Source organism: Orbilia oligospora (genome assembly GCF_000225545.1).
Source record: "Orbilia oligospora ATCC 24927 unplaced genomic scaffold scaffold00043, whole genome shotgun sequence".
Taxonomy (NCBI): domain Eukaryota; kingdom Fungi; phylum Ascomycota; class Orbiliomycetes; order Orbiliales; family Orbiliaceae; genus Orbilia; species Orbilia oligospora.
In genome coordinates this window covers 448336-470842 of record NW_011645600.1, presented here as the reverse complement: position 1 = coordinate 470842, position 22507 = coordinate 448336, and the positions used below count along the sequence as shown (strand labels likewise).

General features: G+C 45.7%; 7 protein-coding genes across 7 annotated transcripts; 5 read left to right on the top strand and 2 right to left on the bottom strand.

The window, feature by feature from the left end:
• Positions 1–343: 343 nt before the first annotated feature.
• AOL_s00043g145 (uncharacterized protein) lies at positions 344–2099 on the bottom strand (the record flags this gene model as incomplete). The annotated part of the gene is made up of 3 exons (XM_011120632.1): positions 344–1362; positions 1427–1938; positions 2014–2099. The coding sequence occupies 3 exons, from the start codon at positions 2097–2099 to the stop codon at positions 344–346; spliced, it is 1617 nt and encodes a 538-aa protein (XP_011118934.1).
• Positions 2100–3337: 1238 nt separating this feature from the next.
• Positions 3338–5143, top strand: AOL_s00043g144 (uncharacterized protein; the record flags this gene model as incomplete). Its single annotated transcript, XM_011120631.1, has 4 exons — positions 3338–3419; positions 3492–3873; positions 3946–4637; positions 4704–5143. The coding sequence occupies 4 exons, from the start codon at positions 3338–3340 to the stop codon at positions 5141–5143; spliced, it is 1596 nt and encodes a 531-aa protein (XP_011118933.1).
• Positions 5144–5461: 318 nt separating this feature from the next.
• Positions 5462–10260, bottom strand: AOL_s00043g143 (uncharacterized protein; the record flags this gene model as incomplete). Its single annotated transcript, XM_011120630.1, has 5 exons — positions 5462–6643; positions 6698–7478; positions 7532–9226; positions 9284–9943; positions 10004–10260. 5 exons carry the CDS (start codon positions 10258–10260, stop codon positions 5462–5464), a joined length of 4575 nt encoding a protein of 1524 aa, XP_011118932.1.
• Positions 10261–11542: 1282 nt separating this feature from the next.
• AOL_s00043g142 (uncharacterized protein) lies at positions 11543–12948 on the top strand (the record flags this gene model as incomplete). Its single annotated transcript, XM_011120629.1, has 5 exons — positions 11543–11722; positions 11799–11954; positions 12031–12069; positions 12133–12745; positions 12818–12948. 5 exons carry the CDS (start codon positions 11543–11545, stop codon positions 12946–12948), a joined length of 1119 nt encoding a protein of 372 aa, XP_011118931.1.
• A 4628-nt stretch (positions 12949–17576) lies between these two features.
• Positions 17577–18110, top strand: AOL_s00043g141 (uncharacterized protein; the record flags this gene model as incomplete). Its single annotated transcript, XM_011120628.1, has 1 exon — positions 17577–18110. One exon carries the CDS (start codon positions 17577–17579, stop codon positions 18108–18110), a length of 534 nt encoding a protein of 177 aa, XP_011118930.1.
• Positions 18111–18987: 877 nt separating this feature from the next.
• On the top strand, positions 18988–20221 carry AOL_s00043g140 (uncharacterized protein; the record flags this gene model as incomplete). Its single annotated transcript, XM_011120627.1, has 4 exons — positions 18988–19047; positions 19116–19259; positions 19364–19461; positions 19645–20221. 4 exons carry the CDS (start codon positions 18988–18990, stop codon positions 20219–20221), a joined length of 879 nt encoding a protein of 292 aa, XP_011118929.1.
• A 349-nt stretch (positions 20222–20570) lies between these two features.
• On the top strand, positions 20571–22440 carry AOL_s00043g139 (uncharacterized protein; the record flags this gene model as incomplete). The annotated part of the gene is made up of 3 exons (XM_011120626.1): positions 20571–20717; positions 20821–20970; positions 21088–22440. The coding sequence occupies 3 exons, from the start codon at positions 20571–20573 to the stop codon at positions 22438–22440; spliced, it is 1650 nt and encodes a 549-aa protein (XP_011118928.1).
• Between the last annotated feature and the right edge of the window lie 67 nt (positions 22441–22507).

The window sequence follows — 22507 nt, the reverse complement described above, 5'->3', positions numbered from 1 at the left end:
GAAGGTCTCGGGGGCCACAAGATCTCTGAGGAATGGACAACGTGCAATTGAAGCAGATCTTGATGGCTGGAGTCGAGTCAAGTCGAGTCGCGAGTGAAACTAGCTAGCTTGGAGCTGACCCTGCCAGCCTGCCAGCCGCCGGAAGCAAGTTTCCGTGGAGGTCGGCTGATTCCGGGCGTTGTAATTGTTCGTCGCAACACATATCCCTCGCACATGCACGGGCCATTTGCAGATAATATGCATGAAGTAGAGATAAGTCGAGATATAGATAGGGAGGAGGTAGATAACGGAAGCGAACGAACTAAAGCTGGCGGGATCAGGCGAAATTCATAGACGGGAAGCTTTAAACTAAGGGGTTGGATTTGTCTCGCGTGGGGCTCGATCCGCGGTCGGTACGCTGGGTTCGTTGGCTAGGTACTATAGAAGATGCAATAGTCATGTTTTCCGATCTAATTGAAGCGCCACTGACATCACTCTCTGCATCTTCATTGGCAGCCCAGAGATGCATTTGGTATGGAGTGGGAGGTGGCAGGTCCTCGATTTCTCCACGCTTGTCCCCTTCGCTAGAATCTATTGATGGGCCCGACCTGCTGATTCCGTTCTGTATGATTTTTGGTTTCATATAGTATCTGAAGATCAAGTAGACTGCGATGATAATACCAACTACTACACCGATCGCAATTCCTGCGAGAGCTCCTGTATGTAGTTTTGAGGAAGAGCTGTCCGAATCCTGGGGAAGCTGAACATCTTGCGGGGAGATGATTGCTACGATATCTTTCTTTCCACTGGCATCCCAGTTGCACTGAAAAACCGAGAAATTCTTTCTTTCGTAGTCTGCAATTACATATGCTTCTTGGAAGAATACTCTTCCCAGCGTATATTGACTATCATTGGCCGCCCTCTTCAGCGGAAAGTACCGGGCTGGGTTGGTAGTGTATGGGTAGCTGAGTGTAAGATCGAAAGCGGCATATGGAAATGTGATATCAACAGTTTGGTTTGTCGAAAAATGGCCAATTCTGAATACGATACTGGCGTTTCGGGTGAGAAGTTTTTCATGCTGCGTATTGTTGACTAGGTAGAGTTCCAAACTATCGTTCCAGGTGATGCCAAACTCTTCCTCAAATCTTTGGCATGCATCAAGCGGTAACCATATATATGAGACTGAAGAGTCGAGGTAGGCGCTTATACCGCTTGATGGTAATAGTGCTCGTGTCCCATCGGCATCTGAGCTGGTGATACGTTCTATGTTGACGCTTAGGTCTACTAGATCCTGAGAGTCGAACGGGATATATATATTGTTACGAACAAATCGTGAGCTATCGTAGCCTCCGAGAATCAGCTGGCCAAAGACGTTATTAAATCCTAGGAACGATCAACCTGAGTCAGCAATGAAACCAGACCTTTTCGACACTTAGAAGGAGCTTACGGTATTGGTTTCCAGCTGTATAGCCCCACGATAGGCTTGGTATCTTCTGGGCATCCCTAAGGTTCTGCAGAAGGCTGGGGACAGGATTATTGAACGTCGAGAAATTGGTCGGTCTTGGATTGAGCCCGAGAACTCCGAGGAAGAAATCCTTTGTCGCAATACCCGCGATGCTTTGGTTACTTGTATTCGGGCCATCACTTCCTAACCAACCTAATACCATATTATCATATCCGAAAATCGCATTCCCCTCGAAGCCTAGTCTCTTCTCAACGCCAAGTTCATATATCGAGGTCGAAGAATAAAGTGTATTATTTTCCCATGTCGTAGATTCGTTCATCTTGAAGGTGAACCCACGCAGATTCGGGCATGTTGATGTATCCTTCGATGACATGCATCCCTCGGGGAGGACCACCATCTGTTGATTCGATCCTGTGCCGGGGAGAATTCCGGCTACTTGTGGCGGTGTCCCGATCCGCACAGCAAAAGTTGACCAAGGTCCGTCCTTGCCGTCCCTGTTCACCGCGAACAATTTACATTAGACAAGACTAATCACACGTAGGTAGAGCAGACCAAGGAGATAACCATACCATTCTTGCGAAGGATCAACCTCGACTGGAAACGGGATGGTGGTTTCCCGCCGCCGTAGAGAATCGCTGATACCAATGCTTTCCATCACATATGTTATCAATATAAGGTGGGTTTATAGGGGCTAGTTAGGTATAAGTTGCAACAGGGATTTTGCGTTGAAGGCTTTTGTCAACTTCGTGGCCTGTCGTTTCGCGACGTCGTCGAGATAAACACCGCCGTTTCGGTAATGTATTCCCGCATCGGGTCTCTCGAGAGTTTTCTATCGGTTCCGGATGAGATGGCTATTTCGAACCTATGACGAAAGAGGGTGGGTTTTTGGCTTCCTGGAATCTGTGGAGACGACCCTTTTTTCGCGACCGCGGAATGTCTTGTATTGTCTTGTAAGTTATAATCCGTACCCCTGGATGGAATGTATTATTTAGCGTTCAGGCGCTATAGGATCCAACTTGAATAGCTTCATCAGGTGCGTCTATAGCTTACTATTAATATTAATATTGTAATAGGCATGCGTACAATGGTCGACGCCGGCACCTGTATTATATACTATCGAATGGTTTAACGGTCTTGCCTCGTCGACGGATTCCAAACTGTTTAATCCTTCCAGCCTCAACCCCGATTCCTTCGAGCTTTCTGACACTTTCCAGAAACGGTGGAAGTTTAAAAAGCTAAGACCAAGATTATCAAGATGCAATCTCCCCAGCGCACGGGATTTCTTTCTCCGCAAACATATGCCGTTTCTCTTGGCCGGGTAATTTCCAATTTGTCCAAACACCGTGAACAGTCGCAGGTAACCCTGCAATGTTGCCTGGGCGTGCACATCATCTTCTCCTCCTGGTCTGGCTGTACACAGCACATTGCTGGGAATACAGCGCGCTGTGACAGTCTATAGAAGGTTGCAGGACCAGCCCTATTCGAATCAATTCGACTGGAGGAGGAAGGGAAAAAAAAAACGCGTTAACGGGAGGCTGTGCATCCCTTGGAAGCCATCAAACAAGGCCAAGGGGCCCGAAGGGAACTCAAAAACGAGCCTCAAGATTTCATGGTTGCACAACCTATCTGCAGCCAAACGAAGGCTCCCTACTCTTTGTCGACGACATTGCATACATGCATCTTTTCTTCTAGAAAAAAAAACATATATTTGGAAGACTCCGAAAATTGTTGTAAGATTTTACATATAGAAGCGGCTCAAAACCTGTCAAAAGTCCCCGAGTTTTCCCTTTTTCGTTCCTATTTTTTATTTTTTGGGGGCAACGGGTTGATGCTGCTGCATGGATGACGAAGTCAACCAGCCATATGTCCACCAGATAACGTTAAGCCCTCGCGATGTTTTTTCCCGAAGCTCTTCTTGGCCTATTCATACGGTTAATTCTGGTAAGAGGGGCAGAAGCGGACTCTGAGACGATATGTGAGTATCTTATCTTAAAATACAAGATTCTTCAACTTTCAATTGACATGCTAAGAACTAACTCCTGCCCAGCCATTCCAGGAAATACTTCAGACACGCGACCCCCTATAACAGCTGCAGCCGACTCGTGCTGCTTCATCGTTCAAGACCAAATAGATGACTACTACTGGCGTACTTACACATTTACGGTTACTGAAACTGTATATGCGGTGAAGACGCAGGTGTCGGTCTTCCCAACCGGGAGGGTCACAAACATTGATACGAGTACATATACGAGAGTTAACCCAACATATCGACCGCCGCCCGGGACATTTTTTGATGCGATATATCGTGTCACTGACCCACTAAGACCGCCTGGAGGCTATATATCTAATAAGGCGCCGGGCGTGAAAATACGTTCGACGCAGTTGGGTAGCAAGGATGGGACAAAGATTATCACTGCTGGGACGACAATGTAAGTTCTATATATGCATACTTACCTATAACATCGATCAATGAATTTGATTCTAACGAGTCTCGAGAATAGTTTCTCCCCAAGAGCATTCAATGTATACAAATCCTTCAAAATCATAACGGTCCCACCAGTAATCGATGGCAGTGGGAATGCTGTCTGCGTCACCGTCTCTCAACACCCAAACCAACCAGATATGGGTTTACCCGGTAGCAGAAGCTTTACAGGACTGAATACCTACGCTCAAGCGTACTACGGCGGACTGGGGATCTGTACCCCAGAAATCATCTCTTTCACAGAGACAATGGAAGACGACAATGGTGGCACCGGTACAACAACCAAAACGTTCGTAACAACTGGGGCCGTCACAATAGATTGCATATACACCCCAACCGATAGTGCAAGACCTTCTGTCGTAACAGAGATTACGTTAACAAAACCCTACGTCCGAATACCACCTGCCTCCGAAACAATCACTTTCAACAATACAGATTGTACTGTTGCAAACGATGTGCCTCAGGAGATGTGGGGTTACGTCCCGCAAGATGTTATCGATTATATAGTTTCCGATCCATTTTACAGATCGTTATATCCTGATATTACCAAATGCCTGGCGGGAGGACCGCAGATTTTCCCGCGGACGGTGTTTTTCTGTGATATGCCAATGGTTTTGGATCCTAGGGTTACTTTGACGTCTTATGACGATGAGGTTATCACGATTGGCTCGGAATTCTTTCCTACGACTGGAGGGTCGGGCTCGAGAACTCGTAAGTCCATAGAAAATTCTCATCAGTATTTACGTTTTAACAAGACTAATTTTTTTTATTACACAGGCGAACCGGCTCAAGCAGACACAACTACCACACCTTCATCAAATGGTGACCCTTCAGAACCCCCCCAACCAAATCCTACCGACGGACAGCCCGTCGAAACAAATCCCCCATCCACATCAGGATCACCATCAGATAACCAACCCGTCGACGAACCACCAAACTCACAATCATCGGGATCTAACCCCCAGAATCCAACATCGGATTCGACACCAGGAAGGCCTTCAGACTCGGGGTCTCCTCAAGGCCCTGGAAACGAGGACCCCTCGTCCCCCAGCACAGCTACCACAACCCCGGGAGCGGGGAATACCGGTCCTGTAACCGGTACACCAAGCACAGAGCCGCCTAACAATTCCAGCATTTCAATTACACATATGGTGCCTCAATACCTTATACAACTTGTCGCACTTGTTTCATTTCTTGCTACATTGCTTGCCGTATAGCGCTATTAAATCAAAAGCATCTATAGCATCACATTCGTCTTCATGCATATCACGCCTTCTTCTATAAGCTTTTAATATCAACCTCCTAATGATACAAACATCCAAGCCTTCTCATACCATCATGTAATAATGCCCAAATCTTGATTCCTATAGAACGAAATGTTATACTATGTAACGATTAATTCTGAAAATTTGAAAATAAAAGAAACGCCGCTTGAAATGCCAATGCATCTACCCCAAAATCTAAAATGGGAATATGTACATGTAATCCGCCCACCATCTAGCTGTCGTCTTTTGCTAGGCTTCCTACCTTGTAGTCTAGATACTAGCTCTTCGGCCCGTTCTCCTCCATCTAATCCCCTTCCCAGCAACCCCTTCCCCACCATTATCCCCACCCCAAACCCTCAATCCTCCTTTAACCTCCCTTAACTCCCTCAAAAACCTCTTTCCGTAAACATAGCCGACATTATAAATCTCATCAAACTTTCCAAAATCTAATGTTCCATACATATCAATCGGTGGCCGCATATAATAACAACCGGGCGCCTGCTTCGCCCTCTCTAACGCATCAACACTGCTAACATACGCTAATCTCGCCTGAATTTCTGCTAATGTCGGTGGATTAGGTGTATAACTGAATGGATTCCAGCGGTTAAAGAGTGTCCATCCACCGCTGAGGGTATCGCCATAGTTTTGTGGTGTATTATCGTCAATACTACCCACATCTATCGCAAAAATCGTATCTGCCCCCAAACTCTTCATGTGCGAGACCGTCAAGTTATCAACGTATCCGCCATCAAGTAACATGATACCCTCGTCACACAACGGTGGTAGTAGGCCCGCCAAACTCATCGATGCTCGAACGTAGCGCCACGCATATCCACTGGTATGGATCTCCATTCGGCTTCTGCTGATATCGGTGGTATTGCAGTAGAACTCTAGCCAAAAGTCTTCGATTTGAGAATCCCCAAAAGTCTTGAAAATACCCCGATTGAACTCGTGACCGGTTGTATAGCTGACGGCTGGATATGTCAAATCTAACACCATCCGCCATAAGCTCCCCATCCGGCCGGAGAACTTCTTCGCCCAACCATACACTGGCACTATATCTGCGTCTCGCGCATATAGGGCGCCAACGAAGCTGCCGATACTGGTGCCGCCCACTAAGTCGATCGGGATACCTTCTTCCTCAAGAGCTCTAATAACACCAACATGGGCAATACCGCGAGCGCCTCCTCCTCCTAAAACCAACCCCACACTCTTACCACAGAGCCTTCGTGCTAAACGGTGGAAGTCTCCCTTGAATGGCGCTTCTGAGGGATATACCGTCTGTCTTGCCCTCTTTGATATATAAATCGAAATCTCGTCATGGAGAATTTTAACACGCTTTCTGATAGCAGATCCAAATTGTTTTTGTTGCACATGAACAGGCTCGGGAACGCTGTTCAAATTGACTGCCATTTGAATATGATGATGCCCACCGTTGATCCAGATGCGGGTCTAATAGGAAAAAATTAGTACTAGATAAGCTTTAGTATGATGAGGGATACTAACCTTCAACCATTGCCTTGTCAAACCGGGCTTCACAAATCGATCCGGGTGTAATAGAACTAGCTCTTTTCTCGCTGTAGTTTTCATGCCAACTAGGTATCTTTCGTAGTCGCCAATACCAGGATTACTATCCGCCAACGCCACAAGTAAGATACAATCAGCTTGCGTTATGCAAGTCTGAGTCCATCGAGCGTTAACGCTAGTATCTGCGACATACAACACCATGCCGTACTTTTCTTCTTGATCAGCTAGGAATTGACTGAGTTTAAGCCGGCCAATCCTGCTGAACGCATGTCGGCCCAGGTGTTTTAATATAGCTGCTTGGTTTAGTGTCACAGCACCATTTGGGACACCAATCTGTTGTAAAGCGGTGGACAAACGGTTGCTGAATTCTGTGACAGGAACTCCAGTTGCAACAGGAAGGATGCAAACAGTCCTGAGATTCATCTTATTTGCTGTCTTCGTCGTTCCAATAGCAGCATTATCTTTTCTATCAAGCGGCTGTTCCACCAGTGCTCGCATTCTTGTCGCAATTATTTTGGAGATCTGAATCGTGATGCCAGGGTGCTCGAGTGCAAGGCTATTGAACAATGTTTTCGGGAACCTGGCCACTTCTGTATCTCGTATTGCGTGAAGAGTGACGGGTCGGGTGGATTCTGTCAGAACCTCAAGTTCTCCAACAGATTCTCCCTGACCATATTCACCAGCAACGTGGACGTCGCCCTCATCTGGATTACCTCTGATAGCTCTGAGACGGCCATTCAAGATAATATATATAGCATCACTAAACCCAGTTAGCAGAATGAATCATCAGGGGTTTGGTGTTTGCATATTTACCTTTCATCCCCTTCGCGATAAATAACCTGCCCAGCATCGATCTGCAGCCATTCCAGAGCAAAATCAATATGCAACATCAATCTCGGCAGCAGACTCGTGATTCTCTTCGCCATCGTTAGTAAAACGACAGGGTTCTTGTCCATGATTCTCTCGAAGCTATTTCGCGGTAAGAACCCAACGTATACATCCGTCTTTGCCCTAATCTCGACGAAGCTTCGGCTGCCTGAAATGCAACCAATGTATCCTGCAACACCGCCGGGTTTTACCATGAACAAAGATTTCCGAGCGGGCTTCTTCGGCGCTGGTGTCGAAGGGGTGGTTTTGATAGAACTGCTGGTGTTTGTTCGACTCAAGGCTGGAAGAACGGAGTTCAAATTTACAGTGCTGCCCTTCCTTGATGCATTATTCCCGAGAACACCTGTCTTTTTCTCATCTTCAACGGCCATTGTGATATCCAGGAAGCCGTCGATGACATAGTATAGTCCAGGGCTTCGCTCGCCTTCCTCAACCAACACGCTTCCTTTCGGGAAAAAAACTATGTCCACATCGTCTTTCATGCTTTCAAGGGTAGGAGCACCGGGCCCTAATATACTATTAGTTGAAATAGCGGTTGAAGCAACAGATTCTGTTTCTGCGTCTTCGAACGGGTCAATATGCCCAAATGAGTTGAAAACTGCCTTTTGTCTTCTAGCATCGTAGGATACAAGACGAGGGCTAGCTTCCACAGAACCACCAGGACGCTTTAATCCTTCTAGCTTCGCGCTTGAAAGCCCAATTGCCTTGAACATACATTCAAGGACGGCCTCTCCGAATGTCCCTTCGTCTTCTTCCTCAGGAACAACGCTCATCTGCGAGGTTCGGCTGTTTACCATTGACAAAGTTGGGGATGACGAATCTTGGCTATTGGAATGTGCGTGCCCCAGGCTGTTAAGGGCGCTGTCAATACTTGGCTGGATCGGAATGGGAAATCCTCTGCCAAATGATGCTTCCAGCTGAGGTGAAAAGTGGCCAGTTGAATTGGTTCTTGGTCTATGAAGAGGGACGTTGCTGAATAAATCTCCTGGGTGGGTGTTGGTTACCCATGGGCTATCCATACCCCGCATATTTGAAGCCCGGGAAGCAACATCAATTCTCGTTTGAATTGAGAATGTAGATCGTCTTCTCCTTCTAGTAGCTGACGAAGAACTGTGAAGTACCATCCCGCGCTTGAGTTCCTCATCATCCTTCGCTGCGGACTTTTCAGAGGCAAATTTCTCTTTCAGTCTATCTAGCGCGCTACCGCGAAGATGGTTTGGAAGGTCATAAGAAGTATAGTTATTCATGCTTTTCTCAGCACGCAGGACCTCGCCCGTAAGCCCAAGATAATTCCGTGCAGTCGCAAACGTCACACGAAGGAACCTTGTCAGAATGACAGATACAATATGAGCCGATGCCTTAGGATAGCTTCGTGTGAGACGCTTGAACGCAGCTGCTGGGATAACTGCTATAGTCGTATCAACTGTCGCACGCGCAATAATATCGGGATGGACAGATTTGGACTTGTATAGCTTAGGACGGACGGGTCTTCCATGCGATTTGCTAGGAGCTGGGGTTGTGGGACGGGAACTTGGAGTAAATGCAGACGGCGATTCGGAGAGGTCATCAGCTAGCATAGGGAAAGTAGGAACTTTAGGTAGCGAGATACCCTCTGACATTCTAACATCTTAGTTAGAAAACTGAGTTGTTTGTTGGGTCTCAGGGAGGGTAACATACTGTCTAGACATCCCATTCTGTGAGAATGGGTGCTCCTGCATTGCAGGGCTTATACCATGTTGATAGTCTCGTGGCCCTTTTCTTAAATCACTGCCGACGGAGGAGAAACTATCTTGTGTTTGTGGTGGTGTCGGTGCGGTGCTACTATCGTCGTCATCGTCATGCCGCAACTGCACATCTTCTGTGAACAAGCTTAATATAGTGAACAAGCTACTCATCGGAGCTCCATTCTTGACTTCAGTTAACAATTGATAACCTTGCCCGCCGGCCAGGTCTTCCTCTTCGTCCCCGGAAAAGTTGTTACCAGGGGCGGTAGACTTGACGAACACCTGCACGAGACCATCAACAACTACACAAAACCCTTTCTCCTCCTCGAGCAGCAAAGTCTCGCCGGCAATTAATTTCCTTGTCTGCATGTGTCTGGTCAATTCGTGAAAAATGGGTCTCTCTAGATATCCAAAGACCTTTATAGCGCTTAAGAATTCGTCAAGATAACTCGCTATGCCTGGTTTTGCATCGTCTGCCTCCGGTCCGTCGGTGAATAGGTCTATCTGAGGTTCCTTCCTCTGCGGCTCAGGCGGCAAATGGGCGTACATATTCAGATAGCGATAACGTACGAAGTAGGATATCAAGGTAGCGAACATGAGAGCAATTGCTAGCCTAGAAATTTTGTCAGATTGACCAAAGATCTTGAATAGAAGGGAGCCGTATGCGACTTACAGAGTGGTGAAGTTCATGGTTATCGAGAAGCTTGTGCTAAAGAGAGTGAACAATACGGCAGGAACCGTATAGGTGGTAAAACTAAGGATCCAATATGTGATCCATGGCAAGACTTGAACCATCCACAAGCCGTAATAAATTAAGATCCCGGCAAAACTAAGATTTTGAGTTGGCGGCACGGTAGACATGGCGGCTGGTAAGTTGGAAGAGGCGTTAAAAGCAGCCTGTGCGACGGTAGAAGGTGAAGGTGAGGCCATTTTTACAAACGGTGCCTCGAGATAGAGGCGTCTAGATATATGTTATGGGCGGTGAGAGAGTTCCCGTTCGAATGACGCTTTAGAGTTCCAGTCGGCTAGCGGTAAGTCAAGCAATCAAGCAAGTTTGGACGATCGACCTGCTATTCGAAGAATCCGTGATTCTAGTTTATTATGGATATAAGATGTCCCGAGGAGAATTCCGCGAGTTCTTTTCCCGGGTAGTCGATAGAGTGGAGTTCAGCACCTGGGGTTATGCTGTACAAGGAAGGTTCTTCGGCATGCTCGTATGCTATGATGTAATATCATGAAGAACAAGGACCCCTGCATATCTCGTTAATGATCGATCCTTAGAAGTTTAAGATGCGTACGGGTCTGCGGTCCTGGTCAACGGGAGAGTCTGCGAGAAAAGACACAGAGACGGTGATGCCGATGCGGTGACTTTTGGTTTATCCCAAAGTTTACCCCTCCGAGCAGTGCGAAAGAATGGTTGCAGGTTGTAGCAAAGTAGCTTGGACTGTGTTAAGCTTGTGATAAACAGATTTGAAGGTGGCTAGCCAATGACAGTTGGCGTGTTCAACCTGTGCGTCAAAGGGGCAGTCACGACAAGTCTAGCCGGAGATCTGCGTCTCAAAACGGTGACCAGGCTAAACTTGCCAGTTTCTATTCTTGGCATTCCGTCCATTTTGAGGACTTTGTTGGAAAATGAGCTACAACACATTTCTTGAAAGCGGCAACACAAAGAAGTGTCCCATTGAAGCCGTGAACATGACACTCAGTCTTGTAACCAGACTTGCCTACTCCTGCTGCCTCCATCTCTCCTTCTGCTCGACGGTTCTTCCTTTCCCCCTATTTCTTCCTCCTCTCTTCCTCCTCTCTTCCTATTCTCTCCCATCAATACATCTTCACCAATAATTTCACATTAGGCTATAGCTGTCTTAGCTTAGCCCTAAACTTAAGCATAGCGCAGGCACATACTAGAATCTGCAGATAGCAAGAAATGAACCAAGTAGAGGACCCAGCTTTTGCTTGAGAGCAAAAGGTAGACTACCAGATGAGCTACGTGGTAGCTTGTCTCACGACGACCGTGAAAACGGTCCGTCATAAATTTCCCTCGGATTGTTCCGAGTGGGAGGGTCCGCCCTCCTCCTGTCACCTCCCGCCCAAGCACAGAAAACCTACCTTCCTTCGCGTTAGAAACACGAACTCTTCAATCACAGTCAGCTGCCGTCAACATCGAAGATCACGAAAGACTGCTCGACGACCTGTCAGCAGTTCTAACATCATGTCGTCACCGTCCACCTCCCAAGTTGGTGCTCCTGCTGCTGGAGTCCAGCCAGGAGCTACAAACATGTGCACCTGTTCCCTTGCCGCCAACGACCCACGTCGTCCTCGTGCTTGCATCTGCAAGTACAAGGAACACGAGGTCCATCCCGGCATTCGAATGCCAAAGTTCAGCCTTGAGGTTCGTATATCATAAACATTCCATCTTCAGTAGCAATCTAGCCCTTAGCTCAGGCTCTAACATGGCGCGTAATTAGGATATTTTCTACATTCTCTGTGCGGTTTTCAACAATCCTGCCGAACACCGTTGCCAATGGAGGGATACCATCCTCTATCACTTCGTATGTGAGGGTGATAGTGATCACTTCAGAGCCGGAAACGTGCTCTCCTCGCTCCTCGGACGCTTCAATAAGGTTAAACACACAGCTTTCTATGACTGTATCTTATCTGTTGAAACCTATCGCTGATTACAAAATTCCTACTCTCTAGTCCGATTATGGTGCCCGTATAATGGGCCTCCGCCCTGGTGTGAGCTTTCCCTTTGTCCCACAATAAATCAACTCAGAGACTAACTTCAATTCTTATCCATAGGAAAGCTGGCATATCTATGATCAGAAAAAGCTCTCTAGGAACTCATTAGTTACCAGGGCCAATTTCACTGCTCTAAGGGATGGCGAAATTACGGAGGCTCGGAGCTGTACCCTGGTCAACCCCTCAGATAGGGATCGTACCAGTGTCTACGACTCTGAACTTGACTACTACACCGACATTGCCGGCGATGAGGATGAAGGTTCCCTCAGCGAGGTCGTCGATTACGGTGGAGATGAAACCGACGAGCGCATGGCGTACAACCAATACGAAGAGGAAGAGGAATACGCAGATTACGAAGACTTTGACGATGAAACTGGGGAAGGTGGATACCAAGGGGTCTACAGTAACCCAGCCCACCCTACCGGTGACTCTACTCCGAATCCTGCTCCTTCCCTCCCTACTAGATATTCGGAGTCCCGTCGAAACTACCCTCGCAGTGAGAGTAACTTGAGTCTGATTACTGACGGCCCACGCGGTCGTTCTACCGGGGCCCAACAGTACTACTACAACCAAGACGAGGAGAACAATCAATACGATACCCCAGATATCGATCGCGCCGAAAGCCGCGCCGTAACCTCCGTGACAGGTGAATCTGTCGTTACGAACAATTCGCGTAAGTTGCCCTTGGAAGCACCCAAACTAGATTGTGCGCGAAGCTAATATAACACGACGTTGGTTTTCGCAGCTGCTCCCGCCGTTGTTGAAATGATCAATTCCTGGGCTCCAACTGTCTCACGATATGGAGGAGAGATCAGGATATCTCGTTATGGGTCTGCAACCATCAAGTTTGCAGGGAACCACAACCATCTTGGTTGATTAACTGCCTATCATATGTTTTGTATTCATGTTGTTTCCAGTGTTTTGTTCTGTTTTTATCATTACTTCCATTGTCACGACAGCTCTAGCCTCACCTGTCTAGCTCTACTTCTCAAAAATGTTTGTTCCCAGACCTCTTTTCTCCCTGTACCGGCTATCACTCTGCCTGCATAGAACATCCTGCCTATCCGATGATACATATTATTCTGTTGTGGAGCCCCTTTATCAAACGAAGTCTAATTACAAGCTTAAGCAAACTTGGTAGAGAGTTGGTCGTTTCCCGTAAACTTATAATATATAAAATATAGCTTTTATAAACTCATGGATCTTCATAGTCTCGTACGGCAGACGCGGCCCACGCTTTGTGCGGAGCGGATCTTCAGTACTAGTCTAGCTGCAAGGTATTGATCGTAGATCACAGCTCCCGGTAATACATATAGATATCCCTTCTTAAAGCAGTGTCGGATGATTTTAGTCGATTTTACATTGCAAAATGGATCATAAGTAATCAATCTCAGGAATATACGTGTATTTTATAGATATAAGGCAATGTAGGAATTTTGCTTGAAATCTCGAGGTGTTTGACACTCGGAAGATCTGGACCCCTGATACGAGGCTATCACAAAGTGGGTAGAGGGTGTTGTAGACAGCAGAGCGATATTTGACTCTGGATCAAGATTGACGTCCTGGATCTTGATCAATAATTAGAGAAGTAGATGTAACAGTGACGAAAGAATATACGCAGGCTTTAACGCACAACGTCGACGACAATCCCAAACAGGGAAACACAAACCTGGAGAAAGATTCCCTCGCCGAGTATCTCTCGGGTATATAAGGACCTCCCTCCCACACCCTTTCTTCCTCCTTTCCCTCTTCTTGTCACTTCTACCACTTCATTCTCTCAGCTATACAACATCATCTCATTCATAATAAGATTTGACACAGGCTCTTCACCTACACTCGAGCTTCTTAACATTCACATCCACACACTCTCACACCTCCGAGACTAAATAAAAGGTATGTATCTTCTTCATAAAATAGAAAAGTGCTTGCATTGGAGTTACCCATTGATCGGTGTGGCTTCCCACGATCATTGACCAAATATCCACCCTGCTTCCTTAAAGCCCTAGTAGCTGCCTTAAATGGCCATCGATTATTCGACTGAGGAACCTTCACGGGTTGTTCAGCGTTTTGGAAAGTAGTTCTTGGGAAGTTTCTTCAACAGCAACCATCTTGAACTACTTATACCCACTCTGGTGAACGGCATTTCAACAATTTCTGACATCGGAGTGGATATCGAGCGAAGTGGAAATCCTGAAGATAGATGGACCACATACACAGTTAAATTTCGGTTTAGCTGATTTCATACCTTCTTTTCTTTTACTTTTCTAGGTCAGCAACGAACTTTTAGTACCCAACACAGACTCCATAATATAATTTAATACTCCAGCAACAGTTTTCTAGTCTTCTTAACCTATCCAAGGTATGTCTTAACTACCTCTCCTAACCATTGTCTGTTTACATACTGACGTCACCTCTTGTCATCACCGAACCAGCCTATATATATTAGATAAATACTAAGTAAATAGATATCAATAATAAAATGTTGTTTGTAATCGTGTCTCACAGTCCTGATCCTCGTAACAGCTCCTAACCTCGTGACCATGCCTATCGTTCCAACAATATCATCCCAATTAATATTGTACCGTGCTATATAGCTATATATTAGCTTTAGACATTATACCATACACACTTGCGGCTAGTTGGCGTCTTGGACCGAAGCTAATGCCATAATACTATTTAGATGTCCATCCTATGGAATCATGCCATAGACATCCTATAAACATCGTGCTACCAAGACCAACCCATCTAGCCGTAGATGTCGACTTTGTGTTATAAAAGTTGGATTTTCCCAAAGAGGTATCAAGCTAGCCATTTAAAGTAAAGAACGGCGAAACTCTCACCTGTAATTGGGTGGTTCAAAATATCACAGCTCTTAGCACGAACAACACAGATCTAGACTTCTGGCTATCTCCGCGCCTCCTTCTCAGCCAGTAAGAGCTGAGCTCGAATATCTCCTCTCAATAAATGAGTCTATTATCTCGTCATAAACAAATTTCGGTGTCCTGGAAACAGTGATGGGGACTCAGTCGCGAAGTTTCCTGGACATCAGGGTATACTACTCCTGTAGCTGCCCGGCGCATGCTGTTTACTTAGCTTTATTACGGTATTCCCACATCCTCCTCGAATCATGATCTCAAGGCTTCAACATCGTCAAAATCTCCAGCTAGGTACCAGCTAGGTAGTTCGCATAATCTGCGCCGCACCAATCCTCTAACCTCAGTTTCAAGTGGGCAAGTCAGCAGGTTCAATCGTTAGCCTTACCAACATGACACGAAGGCACATTCCGGCCATATACAGGATATCAAATAATGTATGTTTGCGTGAATACACCCTCCCTAGCTACATTTACGTTACATTCTAATCAAAAGATATGCTCTAACTCCTTTAAACTATTTTAATCAGGATATAATCAAATTGATTATGAACTCAGAAAACCATGGCCGAAAGGGTGATTGGTATAGGATAATCGAAAAAGAGTTTATCCGACGGGGTGCCCCGAAGAACGAAGAAACTGTAAACAAAGCAAAGTGCCTAGTTGGTCGTGTTCGAAAAGTAAGAGACCCGTATTCTTATTTACCATGCCGCTTTATTCCCTCAGCCTAATTCAAGACATTAATATTGGATAGGAGCATCCATCGCTAGCCGGCTTTGTGGCTATCATCAGGCAAGAGAAGAAAAAGAAAAGACTCCTGAAAGCGAAGTTACAATCGAAGAAAACGACTCAGTCAGCAAAAAGCGAGGTTGTAGGTGACACTAATAAGTGATGTTCCTCCCGGCTAGAACATCTAAAGACTTTCTACTATGCCGATTATTAGCTTTGTTAGTGAACGGCTGGTTAGTGCATCATGGGAGGTGGTATTCGCTACTTATTAATAGCACCACAGATTCCGGTTTAGAGATGTACTAGAAGATCCGCTAAACGTAATCGCTCTTCTATAGCTATTCAATCCAAGCATATCCCTGCGCAGTCCCATGTCTCATCTTAGTATTGACAGCCCTTCTCCACGAGTTGGCCGTCGCTCCGCAAATTGGCCAGATCCCAACACGGCATGTCTAAACGCACGGACCAACACTAACTACGTCAACCCCATGGGCATGTAACTTCGACTCTCGAATGAAAATATCGAAAATTGGGATTGCTATATTTTCAGGATAGAACTTCTTCGCAATATTTCCTTTTGCAAGCGAAGGTCAGAACGGCTGCAACCCTGACATTGAGACACTGACCGCAGCATGACCGGTCGGCCTTCGCACAACAGGCAGTTAGAAGAGTCCAACGGAATGTGTTGTCAAAATCAGCTTCAGGGAATCCCTGGGAGAACTTTCTGTCAAGCAGGGGGCAGTTGTAAATCTTGATATTCTTGGGAACATTAAGCTAACGAGCTAACGAGTATATCGGGGGTCTCGCTGGAATATTTCTACCCGGCCTGATGACATTCATCTACCCTGGAGAATTCTTAAGGGTGGCGTGATTTTTACACCGAACTTACTGTGCACAACGGAAACGACCGTCACTCGCCGCAGCTTGAATGGAAAGAAAATTCTGAATACGGCGACTTTTTATTTTGGCAGAACTGAGCTTAGGCCTTCAACTAGAACGGTATACCATATTGTTTCGTGGTATTGAAGCAGTAGTATTATAGGCGAACGTGGAAGTTGATTCCACTGATGTCGACATATTTTCCTCCCGATCTCATTTGTTAACTTCAAGATCTGCTAGCTGAGTCTTGGATGTGTCAAAATAATCGAAATTGACACCGAAGAATTGGCTTAATTGATGGGTAAGTTCCATTTTGTAGAGGCTGGCGCAATGAGACCAGCTCAATACGGCATTCTACCCGGCCTGGAATCCGGAATGGACGTCGGTTGCGCCAGGCGGACGTAAGATGCAGGGCTCATAAACTCCGACCAGCAGTGGCGCCGGGGTCGAGCTGTCTCATGTGGCCAAGACAAACGGTATTTTTGGAAGCTGAGGTTGCACGAACAAGGTGATGTAGCGTCGACATCACATGTGCATATGTGCTACTACCACCTCCCTGCAGTTTACCGTTTTCAGCATTCCATTTGGGGAATCAAAGATTCTGTAAATCCTTGCACCCAAATTCCGTGGCTGTGATCATTCTCGAACTATACTGTAGTTCTCATTCACCGGGTTTGTCGTCAGTACCATTCCGCAAGCGAAGACCCGATCCAAGAATAAAACAACTTACGGTATAGGCAGGCACTTTGATATCACGATACCGACGTAGCATGAGAACTCAACGTTAAGACGAGGATATTACACGAATGCACTAGTATCGCAGTTCTAGAATGTGTATATATAAACGATCACGATGCCCTCAAGCTCTTCCTTTTTTCCTCATCCTGCTCTCAGCATCGATATCAAACAATCTACAATCCACTTTCGCTATACATTCTCAGAATACTTTCGTTAAACCTCCTACAATCTTTTGATATCTAATATTTTTATATACATATATCTACCACAAATCCAAACAGCAAAAATGCAACTCACTTCCATCATCCTCCCAATCATTGGTATGGCCGCTGCCGTCCAGGCCGCCCCAGCTCCCCAATCAGGTGTTCCCGGCAAATCTACCTCTATCCCCACCTTCACTATCTCCAACTTCTCCAACTCTGGCTCTCCACACTCCGCTCAAGTCTCCATCTCTTTCGACTTGAAGAGCAATCCGTTCGGATACACAGCTAAATGCTTTGCTACTCACCCAATCGGTGCCGGTAGTGCCGGTTCCAAGGGCCCACAGGCTAACGTCGCCACGCCCAAATACTACACCGAATGCAAATCCAACCAACCTGGAAAGAAAAACGGATTTGGATTCGTGTACGAGCCGAAGACCAATACCTTCCTCCTTTCGGTCACTCAGTGGACCGGTGGTAACACACTTTCTGGATCGATCTCTTTCCCCAATAAGATCAAGACTCGCGTGGATAAAATCAATCCTAATGGAAACTATAACTACTTGGAGTCCCCCAAGACGTTTGACATCCTCTCCAACTTGCCTGTTGTTGCTCCTTAAATTGAGAGTACCACTAGTTTTTGGAGTTTTTTGAACGGTTAAAATGGTAACTCGTTTGACTGTTAGATTTTTAATGGGATATTAGAGCATCTGTGGTTTAATGCATTAATATTGTAGCTATCATTTTTCTTTTTAAGATGATTAATTAGCATTTAGAATACTAGCTTCGAATTATATTATAAAATACATTATATATGACTAATCACCTTACTCATATGGTCCTATAGTACATTGCACACTAGACTTGTGATAAGTTTTCATGTGAACCGGAAAGCCTAAGAGTCGACCAATCCTCCTACAAGCGGGTTTCGTATAACGTATTTTACTTGTCTGAGTGACCGAATAGTCTTGCTTTTAGAATGAATGCAGGCTCGCTAATATTATAATGTTTCTAAACAAGACTTGGTAATGTGTACCCACAAAGCGAATGGGTTCCTTTCTATTCGTCATTTAGTGCGGACCAGTAATAGTAATATATTTCTTAAGGCGTACCCTCGCTATAGTATTTACCGAAAAGATACCGAAAATATAGCCTTCTTTCTCTCTATATATATCTAGGTAGTTGATGGTAGTAAAACTTAGGTCTATAGAGCTAAAGCGATGCTGCAACGAATACCTCTGAACGTTAAAACTCAACTGAATTGATCGATAAAGCCAACAGGTTTCCGTAGAATATACTTTATAAAAAGAGTCCTCAGCTTATATAACCACTTGGGATATCGTACAAAAGAAATTTGTCAAAACATCAAGCTATTTAAGCCTCCAAGGTCACCAATCCTAGTAATCTATATATCGGTTTCAAATTCAAAATTAACTATAATACTTTATTAACGACCTTTCCCTGTAGCTGCTCTTGCTAGGCCTATAGGATAAAGAGATGACGACCTCAACTTTACGAACAACCCAGGATCTCAAGATTCCTACTATAACCCAAGAAGTTCGGCCTATTTGACTACATACCCATAACATCTAGCTCCTACAAACTATACACTAACACTTTCATAGCAAGTAGCCCAAATCGTCCAATCTAATGGGCCAGAGAAAAAGCGCATAGTTGCTCTTCTATCCTTCGAGTTACTGAAGACCGGGGTCGATCCACTACATATGCACCATAAAGCCGTCTCGATGTTAGAAACAACTAATTGGAGTGTAAGTGTTTCAGTAAATAAAATTTTGGCTTCTATATCTATGTGAGCCTCGATATTTAATATTTGATCTCAAAGACTAACATGCGTATGTGTATTGCTTGATAGTCTAACTCTGGTCGTATTCTGGCAGCGAACTTGGCCCGCTGTTATAACGAGGGTGTTCAACGGGTCCCGGATGTAAGACCACCCGATTATGCCACCCAGTAAATACCGAATAAAATCAACTGGAGCTAATAAATTCAATATCAATTTTAATTATCTATTTACTACATAAAGATTAAAGTAAGAGTTCCCATCAAGAGTATCTGTTTGAATGATAGTATCAATTAACAATCGAACGAACTATTACTTACACAGAACTCACCATATACCCAAAGCCTTCATAGAACGGCAGTTGAGTCCTCTACTCCTCCTGGCTCACCGCCGATATCACGATTGGTCTTCTCGGCTCTGAGTTCAAGATCTTCAGATGCGATGTCCATATCAGGTTCGTCACTAAACGACGACCATCTAAACCCGTTGGATAAACCGCTACCGGAGCTTCCAGGATCCTATGGGGATTTCGATGTCAATCTTCTATATTCAGATTATAGATTGACGGTGAACACTAGTACGCCGCTAAGACACCCCCCAACGATTCCTGAAGAAGGAGAAGAAGACACTTCTTCTATATCGGAGCTCGAAGATTCTAGCCCTAGTACTCCGAAGCAAGAAGATTATACAGATCACCGCAACATAAATAATGAAGGAGAACGGCTGGACAACGGCTTCAATCTGGATTATGCGGATGATGGTATCGAGAAAGGTACTACCACGCATGTACAACGTACCAGCTTGTGGGAATTGAAGGAAGTTCTTGAAGAGTTGCAGTGTGATAAGGATTATATCGCCACTCTTCTGACTTCGGCGCATGTACAGGGCAAAAAGGCGGACTTGACTTATGTTCGGTTGAAGTTGGATTAGCATATTGATATTAAAAAAGATGATTGAAAACAGATTGTAAATATACTACCTGACAGCGAATGCATACTGGCTTAATGAAATTTTCGGAACAATGGCTCATGCTTAGACATAGCCCACGGCTCGTTTCACCGTCTACGAGCGAGCATCGTGATGAACAATCTAGGAAGCGTTAGATTCATGAATGAATGTTATAAAAGCCGGACAATAGAATTTCTTCCCCTTCCCCTTCTTGTTCACTCCTTCTTCTTCTTCTCCCTGGTTTCCCATTCCATCTTTCTTTCCTACCACCTCAACCATCTACGAAATAGCGTAGAGCCGACTACCACACATGGCTGAAAATTCCATCAACATGGATAATCCCAACGACTTGGATGAGAAAGAGCCGGATCAGGGCTCTGAGACCAAGCCTTCTCTAGCTCCAAAGAAAACCCCGGATTACTTTATTCCTGAAATCAACCGTTTGGCTGCAGGTTATCCTCACAGGTTGACTGAGCAGGTAAGTTAGGACCATTCTGGGAACTTCTTCCCTTTCTTTTTGAAACCTCTTGCATACTTTATATGTTGCATAAGTACTCATATTTCCTGAAAATCGCTACCAGGGTGTCATTGGGCTGATTGTTACATCTTCTACTCCGGAAGATATTGACTTTTGGCCTCAAATCATCGGACAGGAGCTTCTTTCTCGAGGCCAAGTCACTGAGGATATCGCTGAGAATGTCGGCCTTCGAATCCTGAGCCACTTTGCTAAGGTGAGTTTTTTTGTCTATATTATAATGTCGTCATTCAAAAGCCCCTCCCATTGCCCCCTATAAGCCAAGCACCACTGAAACGGAAGGACTTACTAAAAATTGGTGGATACATAATAGAATAGCGGCAACTTTCTGAGGACCATCTACGACATCTCTGTTGCTAAAAAAGAAGCCGCGGCGAGATTAGAAGCCTGGAAGGCTCGAGCAGCTGCAGAGGAGCGAGAGAAAACCAGAGAAGAATTGCAACAAGCACTCTTTGACAGGGAGCTTGAGAGGCGATATGCGCGAGAGGGAGATATCCCCAAGTTCTCATTGACAGTTACCCCCGCGTCTCCTGGAATTTGCGCTCCAGCCTTCAAGGGCCGTTCTCGCGGCGCTCCATCCGCAGCTACGATTGTTGCTCGAATCTCTGAATATGAGCAGCCCTCTGCGTGGTTGCCTACTGGGCCTCAACTAACTGCTTCAGAGTCAGAGTCAGGTTCACAGAAGATTCTCGAGGGACCTGATACTACAGTCGCAGTTGCACGTACCTTTGAGGAGGCCGCTACCCAAACCTCCCAAACGTCAGATTCTGATACCGAGCTTGGGGAATCTGAAGAGTCTAACGTCGAGACTAGCCCTCGATATCCATTGATGAAATTTGACTTTCCATCTCCCGGTCCAAGCTTCGCCGCTTCTGCCAGCCCAGAAGTTCTGAAAGCCCTCGAGAAGTTTGGGCCACCGCCAGTCAAACCTGTTAGTAAGAAGAGAAAGAGAAGGAATAAAAATAAATCAAAGCCACAACCTGGTAAAGAGACTAAAAGCTTTGGAACACAAACCTCTCCATACCTTGTTATGGCGCCGCCTGTCCGTGTTCCAGCTCTCCCAGCTCTCCCAGCTCTCCCAGCTCTCCCAGCTCCAAATCCTGTCTCTTTACCTACCCTACCCTTGGCCCTCACAAGCAAATATGCCGGTGAGTTGGGTAATCCTCAGAACTATCGTACTAGTACGTTCAGTCGAATACATCGACATCGCGACAATGTTGAAAAACAACCTGTTCGGCAACAGACTGGCAGTCAATCGATTAACACGCACCAGAATAACAATCTATTTGGTGATGCTTTGCGGAGGAGCAGCGCCTTTGGTGGGCCTACTGCGTACGGTGGTCCCCTTAGGACGGGTAAGACTCCACTGAAGCCAAACTTCGGACAACCTTTCATGTTAGCAGCTGCTCTTGGAAACAATATTGCTCAAATGGGTGTTGTACATACGAATCCCAGATTTACACCGATCAATCTGTTGGCGAAGCCGCTCTATCCAGGTGTTCAGCAATTCACTGGCAACGGACTTTCAGGAACTCCCTCTACGAATACTATCGGCCACCTATCGGAGGCTTCCACTGTCACGATTTCGTCTGAGATCGAAATCAAAGATGGGGAAGAATCTGAACCAGAAGATGGCGAGATTTGCTCAGATGATGGTACTGAATAGATGGATGGGTGGATGGGTGTTGGGGTTGGTGCTTAGAGCTACTTTAGTAGAACTGGTTCTCTAAAGC